Source organism: Trichechus manatus, unplaced genomic scaffold (assembly GCF_000243295.1).
Source record: "Trichechus manatus latirostris isolate Lorelei unplaced genomic scaffold, TriManLat1.0 scaffold00050, whole genome shotgun sequence".
NCBI classification, from domain to species: Eukaryota; Metazoa; Chordata; class Mammalia; order Sirenia; family Trichechidae; genus Trichechus; species Trichechus manatus.
The window spans coordinates 17,598,385-17,609,382 of NW_004443986.1; the positions used below are offsets into that span (position 1 = coordinate 17,598,385).

General features: G+C 50.9%; 1 protein-coding gene across 1 annotated transcript in view; it reads right to left on the minus strand.

Annotated features, from left to right (window-relative positions):
• CRHR2 (corticotropin releasing hormone receptor 2) overlaps positions 1–10,998 on the minus strand; it is a 22,505-nt gene that overhangs the window by 2,718 nt on the left and 8,789 nt on the right. The window contains exons 3-6 of the mRNA XM_012555854.1: positions 4,213–4,298; positions 2,557–2,666; positions 2,149–2,266; positions 51–202 (exon numbers count right to left, since the gene is read on the minus strand). Coding sequence (XP_012411308.1) covers positions 51–202; positions 2,149–2,266; positions 2,557–2,666; positions 4,213–4,298 — 466 coding nt within the window. The remainder of the gene's footprint in view (positions 1–50; positions 203–2,148; positions 2,267–2,556; positions 2,667–4,212; positions 4,299–10,998) is intronic.

The following is a 10,998-nucleotide window of genomic DNA, read 5'->3' on the forward strand; positions in this document are numbered from 1 at the left end:
AGTGTCGCCTCCCCGCCAGGCCCCTGCCAGCCCTCCAGGGACCCTCACACCATCCGATGAAGAGGAAGAGCCACTTGTGCAGGTGCTCGGTGGAGTAGGTCATAACGATGGCCGTGTGCAGGTAGCAGCCCTCCACGAACATCCAGAAGAAGTTGGTCACCACGAAGTAGTTGAAGATAGTGGTGATGCAGCGACACCAGACCTGCGGCCAGGCAGGGCTGTCAGTGGGGACAGGGTGAGGCCATTCCCACTCGGGAAGGAGCAAGGCACAGGGCTTCCCAAGTGTGGGGCATGGACATGGGCAGAAAGGGCGGCCATTTCAGTCATTCATGGACCTGGCATTAAATCCCATCAGATCTCCTCCTGAGAAGGATCATTCTTTCTCATTCTCCTTCAACCTTCTGTCTGAGTCACGGAGCCAGTCTCCACTAGCACAGGGTGTCTTTAACCTCTCCCCAACCCTTTCTAATTCCCCCTCTCCATGAAGAACGAGGGTGTCTCTGGCTCTGAGCTATCTGCAGGCAGAGGCTAGAATTGGATCACATTGCTGTGTTTCCACTGTAATCTTTATGAGGGTAACTTCCCATCTGCAGCAAGTGATGCTGGTCTCCACTTAGGGATGGATATGAAATTGCATTTAGAAAAAAAGTGAGTCAATTACAAGGAAATTGCTAAGTAAACAGTAGTCCAGGATATGTGAAGGTGGGGCTGCAGGCATGGGGGAGGCTCTCCAAGGACTCTGGGGTGGGAAATTCTGGAGGTAGTGGGATCACCGCTGGCTCTGGAGGAGATCCGCTAACTCCAGGGCCTCTGGCCAGACACTTTCCCTCTCTGAGCCTCATGGTACCATGGGAAACGGTAATGCCGCCATATAGGACAAATAAATGAGCTGAAGGAGGGCAGAGGCAGGCACCAATGAAGTGAGTTGTTGCTGTAGTTGCAGTTATTCTTAGCCTCAGCAGCAGAGGAGAATCGGTCCCTGTCCCTCGGAGTGGGATTAAACAGCCTGTGTTATAGAGGGGAGATGCAGAGTGGGGAGGGGAAGTGCTTGCCCTGAGTTACACTGTGAGCCAGAGTCCAGCTCTCCAGGGCTCTTCCCAACTGACTCCATCTGATCCTTTCTTACAGGCTTGTCCCAGAGCACCCACAGAGCCCAGGAGTCCGGGATGTGGGGAGTGCAGGAGCCAGCTCGGGGCCACAGGAGCCCTGTGATGGGGGCTCACTGGCCCTGTGGACAGTGCCCCCGCTTTCTGTCCACTCTGCCAACCTCGGCCGTCAGACAGTCCTCCCGTGCTGAGCTGTAGCTGCCTCTGGGGCTTTTCCCCATGGTCTCAGCATAGCTGTCTGCCTCCTCTGTTCTGAGAAGGTCCTGCTGAGGGGGAAAGTCAAAGATCCCCTCCTCCTAACCCTGCTTTTTCTCTGAGTTAAGTGACATCCTAGCAGTACAGCCAAGATTGGCCTGGAGCACACTCAGAATTGGATGGGGCTTGGTTGGGTATTTGGGCAGGGCTCAGCTTGGGGCCAAACGTAAGGTCAGGGTTGGGTGCCTGCTCAGTCTAAGGTACAGGTCATCCAAAGATCATGAACTGAGGAGTCTCTAAAGGTGTGTCAAAGAGCTCTGTGCCTGGCCCCAGTCTATTTACAGCTGTACAATGACATGGACACAGAGCAGCAGCAGTTGACACAAATCCAGGGTAGACAGATAACATGTGCTCAAGATCCTACAACCCATGGAGAGGCATCATCACAGGTTAGGTGACCTTGATAGGTTACTCCTAGCCTCAGTTTCCATGTCTGTATAATCGGGAAAATAATTCCTGTGGGTCTCTTGCTGGGATTGAGTGACATAAAGCTCAGTGGAGTTTAGTTCCAGCCTCCTGTATTCTAAAATGGAAGGTTCTTGGGAAGGACCTGAACTAACAAATGAGGAGTGGGATGGAGATAAACCAACATCTGGTGTCAGGTTTGCGCTGCTCCCAAGACCCTGGCCTGGGAGCTCCCCTACCTCTGGCTCTGATGGGACAATGACTGGAGTGGAGATGACCTCAGGTCTGGTTGTGCACCTCAGGACTAGGCAGAGAGGTGGGCGCCCCCCACCCCCTGAGCCCGGAGCCCCCCAGGCCCAGCCCCGGCTCTCCGCCCAGCGACCTCGTTACTCTCGTGCACTTCGTGGTCGATGAGCTGCAGCAGGAACCACATGACGTTTCGCAGGATAAATGTGGTGATGAGATTCCAGTGAATCGCGTTCCGCAGACAGCGGATGCTCCTGTGGGAGGCCCAGGTCAGGGGTCAGCCAGGTCAGGGTCAGCTGAGACTGGGCTCTCCCCAAGGCCAAGGGAGTGACTTCGCCTGAGGTGAGGGCCACGGCTGGGCCTCTCAGTGCCCAGCTCCCCCTCTGCATCCACATACCTCTAGTGGTCAGTGCCCTGGCACTGAGCCCAGCCCCTTTGTCCACTGGCTACAAGGCCCCACAGTGGAGGAAAGACTGGGAGAGGCAAAGCGGGAGCTGTGGGAGGAGGGACGGGAGAGAAGCAGGGAGGCGAGAGGTGTACTCACCGCAGGGTCAGGAAGAGCAGGAAGGCAGCCACGAGGGCAGCCAGGGAAATGCAGTGGCCCAGATAGTTAACAACGAGGGCGATGCGGTAGTGCAGGTCGTACTTCTTCTGCTGAACAGACAGACCGACAGACACAGGGGCTGATGGAGGCATGTGGCATGGGGGGTGTGGGGCTACATTCTAACCGATGACCCCCACTGTGTGTCCTGACCTTGGGGGTCAGAAGTGGCTCCTGCTGGCCCTGGGCGCCTCATGTTAGAAAGGGCCGTGGTCAGGTCCCCAAACATGCAATTTGAGAGGCACATTTGGGCACAGCCTATTCTGAGATACACCAGAGGGATGCGTGTATAGATTTTGCTTTCTTTTAAATTCTGGACTGGGAGGTGCCACACCTAGGTTTAGTCTCAGCACAGACTCCAGCTAGCTGAGCGACTGATGGTGAGTTGATCTCTAGGCCTCAGTTTTGACATCTGTCCAATGGGGCCAACCATCTCTGCACTGCCTGCCCTCTTGTCTCAGAAGCAGTGGCTTAAGGGTAAATCGGGCTTGGTCTGCCCTGGATGCAGCAATGAGGGGAGGGGTGCATCGTCTAAGATATTACTACTACTAGTTGCCCTGGAGTCGACTCCGACTCATGGTGGCCCCACGTGTGTCAGAGTAGAACTGTGCTCCATAGGGTTTTTGCTAGCTGATTTTTTGGAAGTAGATTGCCAGCCTCTGGGGGGACTTGAACCTCCAACCTTTCGATTAGCAGCCAACCATGTCAACCTTTTGCACCAACAAGGAACTCCAGAAAAAAAGAATAATATTAAAACTGAATAAGTCAGTCTGCTTTTTATTATCGCCATGTGCTGGCAATTCTAAATAGTCAGTGATAAAATACTCCTTCCTGCCAGGGCAGACCACCTCCCCACACCACCCACTCCTACTTTGGTTTGACACCACTCAGGGTGCTGTAAAAATTAAGAGGTGAGGACAGAGGGATAGAGGGAAGCTCTTTCCCTCCAAACCTTTATGACCCATTCTGCCTGCCACTCTCATGGAAATGCCCTCTCGGCAGAGACAAGTGCTTTCCCCTCTGAACCTGGGTTTCATTTGGGGAAAACTTCCAGCTCAACTGAGTGCTTCATTTGGGGAATGAGGCAGGGGATAAAGCTGAGAATTATCATTTTGGGCCAGGAATGAGGTGCAGCTTCAAAGAGGAGGAGGCTGGCACCTCCAGGCAGCCTCCCGCAAGAGCTGTGGTGAGGTCTGAGCAGGGCCCAGCTCTGTGGGGGCTGTCCCTCTGGGGCCGCCCTTGTCTCTACGTGGAGTCATAGAATCAGAATGCTGGATGGGGACACTAAGGCCCCGAGACGAAAGGAAGGTGAGCACCACACGGCCTGGTAGATGTTCGGGAGTGCTGGTTACACAGTCACTCCCCTTTTTATGTCACATGCCACCTTGGATGTGTCCTCCACCAGCCCGAGCTCTCCTGGAGGTGGGACTCCATGTCCTCCTTGTCTGTCCCCACCAGTTTCACTGAGCACAGGGCAGGGCACAGGGGGAGGGCATGTGACACAAGGACTGGTTCTGCCACCTTTGGGATCCTCCATGCTTCACCTGAGTTCCTAATACCTGTACAAGGACCAGGGCCAGGTGGGTAGGGACCACTCACCTTATCATCCAAAATGGGCTCACACTGTGAGTAGTTGATCCGCAAGGCCCATGTCCCATTCTCTAAGCACTCTCGGTAGGCATTTCCTACAAAAGAAGCCAACCACCAAGAGTCAGGTCACTCCCTTCCTCAAGAACATTCCCTGGCTCCCTGGTGCCCACAGGATAAGGTTCATACTCTTCAGCCTCCCCAGGCCAGGAAACACAATGAATGTCTGAAAGTTTTCACATAAATGACACGTGAAAGGCTCACCAGACATGGGAGCTTAAAAGCATGCAAAAACTCATTTTAGAGACAATCTTTGACTAGCATATTTTACATTTCCTTTAATTTTATTACTTTGCTTCCAAATTAAACCCAGTTGCGAGTACTGGGTTGTGGCTGAAGATTCACTGCTTTTAGCAAATTAAATGATTTCCATCCTTATCCCAATCATTTCATATGTATGAGACCTGTACGTCTTTCATCAATAACAGCACTTTAATTTTAATAATAATAATAGCTACTGTTTACATAGTAGGTGCTTACCATGTAAGGCCAGGTCCTCTTCCAACTGCTTTATATACACTTGTCCTTTCAATCCTCACAACAACTCTATGCTGTATGTACTAATATTAACCCCATTTTACAGAGGAGGAATCTGAGGCAAAAAGAGATTCAGCTACTTGTCAAGGATACAAGGCCCGCAAGAGGCAGAGCTGGGATTCAAAGCCAGAAGATCTGGCTTCAGTTTGCAGTACTGCCGTGGCTTACATGTTGCTGTGATGCTGGAGGCTATGCCACCGGTATTTCAAATACCAGCAGGGTCACTCATGGTAGACAGGTTTCAGCAGAGCTTCCAGACTAAGACAGACTAGGAAGAAAGGCCTGGTGATGTACGTCCGGAAATTAGCCAATGAAAACCTTATGGCTCACAACAGAATACTGTCTGATACAGTGCTGGAAGATGAGCCCCCTAGGTTGGAAGGCACTCAAAATACACAGTGGCTGCAACAATGGACTCGAGCATACCAAGGATCATGAAGATGGTGCAGGACTGGGCAACATTTCGTTCTGTTATACATGGAGTTGCCATGAGTCAGAGCTGGCTCGATGGCCATGAAAAACAACAAGCCATAGAACAGCGGCGACCAGGAATGAGGGAAATTTGGAGAAACAGGGCTGTGCTGCCGAGCTTGAGCTGTGGCGGCCTGGGAGACCTCTGTGTGGTGCCTCTAAGTGCTCATGGACCAGCCTCCATGGTAAAGTTGGAATGTGATGTGTGAAAAGACATTTCAGAGCATCAATGTCTGATGTACAAAAATACAGGTTTTATCAAAGAGGAACATATGAAAGTCACACACTGCTCATACCTGCCTTTCTCCAAATCCTAGCTGACTGTCAAGATCCAGTTCCTAAGCTACCTCCCCCACCCAGGTAGCCCCCTTCAACCTCCAACCAGGATGAACTCCTCCCACCTGAGACCCCCCACTGCCGGATTACCATTATCTTACCTCCCCCACTTGATTACAAATTCTGAACAATCCATCCTTTGGGGTGATTTGTACCAGGGTTCTGCTCTCTGGCTAATGGGCAGTTGTTTGTGGATTTTTCTTTTTGGCTTATGTTAGATATACAATACAAAGCTAATTAAAATAAATAGCTCACTGATTCACATAAAATAAATAGCAGAGCACAGAGTCACAGAGTTGGAGGGGGGGACCTTAGATTGTTTTTGGAAGCAGTGAGTTCTGAAATAATTAAGTTACTTAGAAAACCTACTTTTGTTGAGCCGACAGTGAGTTAAAAGCAAAGGAATTATTAAGGAGCACTTGCCAAAGAGCAAAAACAACGGGGAGATTCTATTAGCTTAATTGTTTTTTAATTTGGTGCTCTGGAGTGCACAGATTTTTCAGACTCAGGGTTGTTAGCAGCCTGTTCCTGCCTCCTGGACCGTCAGTGCCAAGGCTCCCTCTGGCTGCTGGCAGAAGTCTGTCAGGAGAATGCCTTGTCTACTGCTGACCCTGATCCCCAGTGTGAGGAGACTGGCTCCTGTCCCCTGATCTTGGCCCCCAATTCCCCAGCTGGGCTTTCCCCCCCTCGGGGTGTTTTATTCTTGAAAGGTTGCATGTTAAGTTAATTTGATAAATAGGATCAACTTTCCTCACCAACATTCATGCTCCCAAAAGGGAGATGCTGCCTTAACATGGGATGGTCAGTGATGTCACTGAACTAACGGGGAGAGTGATGATATCACTGAACTGATGGGGAGAGTGTGGGGTGAAGCAAAAGGGATACTGTAAAGGTATCTTGGAGAGGGCAGGTCCTTTTGTTAAATGAATAGTCCCTTCCTGATTGGGGTTTGGAAGTCCTTTGAACAGGTTTGTGTGACAAGAGACAGATCCTGATCTTGGCTGTGATTCAGAGGGCAGAAAAATTTATCTTCTGAGAACGTGTTTATAAATGTTATCCAGCTTGCCTGCCGTTCAGCTCTAGGGCCCTTCCTTCAGGAAGGCTTCCTTGATTGCTCCTACCCCACTGATCTCTTTCCCCAGAGCCCCACACTCCAGTCCCTGCTCCTCACCTGGCCTGAGCTGTACAGGTGTGTGAGTCTGGTCTCTCTGATCAGTCTGGGGGCTCCCTGAGGACTGGGCCTCAGAATGGAGGGAGTCTTTTTAAATAAACACCTATCACCTGTTCCCAAACCCAGTGAATAAAAAGATGTTTGTTTCCTAGTAGATACACGAAACTCAATGGGCAGCTCCTGTCCGGAGGTGAGATGAGAAGGCAGAGAAAGTCAGGAGCTGGTTGAATGGACACAGGAAATCGGGGTGGAAAGCAGGAGTGTACTGTCACAGCATAGGGAGAGCAGTTAGGGTTGCATAACAATGTATGTATAAATTTTTGTATGAGAGACTAACTTCAATTGTAAACTTTCACTTAAAGTACAACAATAATTTAAAAAAAAAAAAAGATGTTTGTTTCCTGATTATGGTGTCTCGTGGAGGCACTGACCATGGAGTGGGCTTGTGGATGGGAGCAGGGTCAGGACAGTCATACTGCAAACCTGAGACCTTTCCTTTTCCTCGTATCAATGCCCAGGAGGCCCTAAGTCTCATGGATTGCGTTTCCTCATTTTTCCGGTAATCCACCCCCCTCCTGCCCCTCTTTAGTGCTCTGGCCTGCATGGGCACAACAGGCTTCTGTCTTGCCTCCCTGCTTCTCTGCTTGCCTCCTCCACTCTCTCCATCCTCTACCCTGATTGCCAGAGTCATCTAAAGCCCAGAGTTGACCATGCCAGTTCCCGCTTACAAGCATCAGTGGCTTCTTATTGCTCTCGGAAATAAAGTGCAAGTTTCCTGGTGTGATATCCAAAGCAAAGTTTCCCCAGGCTCACTTTCCTACCCATTTCCCCACTCTACACAGCAGCCCCTCTATGACATTTGCACTAACAGGCCTGGTACAGCCCCCAACTCTACACCTTTCCTCATGCTGATTCCTCGCCTTGAAACACTCTCTCCATGGCTCACTGACAAACTCCTACCTATCTCTTAAACCCCAGCTCAAATGCCCCCTCCTCCATGGAGCCTTCCCAACACCCTAGGTATAAAGCAATCCTTTCTTTCTTTCTTTCTTTTTTTTTTTTTGCAAATCACTTCCTCGATGTCTTCCCATCTCTTGGTGCCCTTGAACTACAGTAACATACATTTTATATCCCAATCCAGTACCTACACTTACACACATACCACATGTAACTGAATACAATTTCACAAGGCAAAATTTATCTTAATCACAGCTATAATATTTTTATTTCTTCTATTCTAATGTTCTGCTATTCATTTTGTATAAAAATGCTGGTTGTGACCCACTAAATTGATTTCACAACCCACTATTGTACCACAATCCAGTTTGAGACACAAAAATTTATGTTAGAGACTTGGCCATAAGTCACTATGAACTTCAGCTCTTTTCCTCCCCACTGAACTTGAGATCCCTGGGGACAGACAGGTGGGCAGAAACCACACTGGGGTCGCTGGATCCCCGCTCCACGTGAGCAGGGTCAAACCGAGTATACACTGGCTGGAGTTTACTGACTGAGACCTGCTGAAACCTTGGAAATCAGGGTCTGAGATGTGGGACACGGTAATAAGAGGGGGCTTCCCTCAGGGAACCCAGCCCTGTCAGGGGATGAGGTTCTGGCTACAGATACTGAGTATGAGGGGAATGGAAGACAGATGTTACCAGCTCCTGGGGGAGGCAGGCAGCTGTCGCCTGGAACTAATGAGGGTGTTGAGCCCTCAGGCACATGCTGGAGAGGACAGAATAATGCAGGAAGAGGCCCCCCTGGGACCCACGGGAGGGTGGCACAGAAAGTCTGGGGACAGGTGGCCAGGCCAGAATCATGGACTGAAGACAGGGAAGTGGGTGCCTGTTACCACGGCAACACAGGTGCCCCTGCAGAGGATTGATGTAGCTGGTGTGCGGGGTGGCCTGCCAGGGGCGTTAGGGTCTGGATAATGCAGCCAGGGTCCTCTCTTTCAGGGCTCTGTGGCCTGGGAAGCCTGTTGCCTATCCCAGCAGTCTGCCAGGACTCTGCCCTGGTGTGCCTCTGACCTTTCGAAAACCCCCATTATAATGGGCTTCCCCCTTTTCAGGTGCTGACACTTTGATAAGAGCTTCTGGTTCCGACAGTCACTGGAGCAGTCCACAGGCCTGGCTAGGAGATGGAGGCCCGTGTTCCACCTACAGTTTTATCTCTGGCTAGCTAAGTGACTTTGGCTAATTCCTGTCCCTCTGGGCCTCGGTTTCCCCTCTCAGAAAAAGTAATGTAAATTGGTTTTCAGTGAGGCTGCTATTGCCATCTCGGGTGGGTCAATTATTGTTGTGTGGGACTACTCACTCTGCTAAAGGCGAATAGCACCCCCAAGTCATTGTGAAATCTCAAACACCCTGACATCGCTTTCACATGCCCCTAGGATAACACTTTTAGCTCAGATATTCTAATGTGTGAGTCGCAGACCATGAAGGACCATTTTTGGTGGTAGTTATAGGGGGAGAGTGCAAACGACAGGTTAAGCATGGGGGGAGGAGTCAGTGGGACTGTGGTGAAGGGGCAGCAATGTCGTCACTGGATGTCCAGAAAGGAAATGATAAGAAGTTAAGAGAAGGAGGGTGCTGGCAGGGAGGCAGGGAGGGCCAGAAGCACTATTGACTGAAGGAGTAAGGGCCCTGTGTGAGCCCAGAAGCTTTCAGCACCACGGACAGCAGAACACCGCCACTCCCCGCCCCCACCACCTCTGCAGGTTGGAGACCTTGGAGAGTTCCTAAGAATCAGCCCTCCTACCCTGCATTCAGAATCACTGAGTGGCAAATGTTTAACATGCTCTGCTGCTAACTGAGAGGCTGGAGATTCGAATCGACCCAGAGGAGCCTTGAAAGAAAGGCCTGGTGATCTACTTCTGAAAAAACAGCCATTGAAAACCCTATGGAGCATAGTTCTACTCACAAGGGGTCATCATGAATCGGAATTGACTTTACAGCCACTAGTTTGGTTTGTGTTTCACCCTGCATTCGGACGATCCCCCAGGGCCCAGCCCAAGGAGGTCAAGCTAATTCATGCCCCTCTTCAAGTCTCAGCTTCAGCCCCAGCTTCTCCAAGTGGCTTCCATGTGGCTCCAAGCCCCCTGACTACCCCTCCTCTGAGGCTTCACATTCCTGAGGATCCATCTGCTCACTCTCTGCTAGCTCGGGATGGGCCGGGGTTGTTCTCTCATTGACCCCTGTAAAGGAGACTTGTCTTCTCAACCCGCCTAGGGGCTCCCTGGGAACAGGAGTTTATCTTCTTCTTCCCAGCAAGGCTGAGCTCCCCCTCTCTTATGACCCTTTCTGAAAGGCTGCACAGAACTAAGCATACAGAGGGCTTGGGATGGCCCAGAGCTGATGTTGTTGTCTAGGTTAATGGGGAACGTTGAGTGAGGGTGAGAGGCTCAGTGTGGGCCAAGAGGACACAGTCTGCCACCTCAGATGCAAAGCTCCGCCAAGCTGCATGGTAAATGCAATACAATCCTACAGGCGAGAGACACCCAGAGTCTCACATACACACACCATAGACAGGCTGAGCCCCTGCCAGAACTGCCATCACAGCAACTCAACTCCACATTGGGAAGGGGTGTCAGTTCAAAATAGCAAACCCGGGGGCAGCAGCATCCAAATTTCAGGCAAGAAAGCCTGACTGTTCCAAGGAAAACACTTTGGAAACTGAGTCAGCAGGCATTCCCTTGGGATTTTAGGAGGGGAATGCAACTTCTTCCTTATTTGGTCTGGCAGGGCCCAAAGGAGACCCAGGGACAGTGTTTCTGGAAGGGAAAGGTGCTCCAGGCTGCACTGTGTTCCAGCAGATGCAGCCATCTGTGCCATCTCTGGAAAGCCTCAGCCATAATTCTGGGGTCCCCAGAGCAGAAAATGCCTTGCAGGCCAGACATCTCAGCTTCAGCTGCCTTCCTGTCTTTCTCTGGAGTGGAGCTACTCCAGACCCAGTCACCTCCATCCTGTTTGGCTTGAAGCCTTGCTAGGAAATCTCTGACCTTTACCTTGGGCCACCTTTTTTATCTTTTGTGGGGAAAAACCTCCCAGCCACAGTGTCCCCTCCCAGCCCAGTCTCCTCTCTCTCGACTGGGCAATGACGCTATGGGGAATGACTAATTGCTTTTCACCTCCAGTTAAGAGACCATTTGGGGAAGCTGTGGCCAGGGCCAGGTGGGCGGGGTAAAGTCATGGCGCCCACAGACGAATTCCCCTGAACTTACC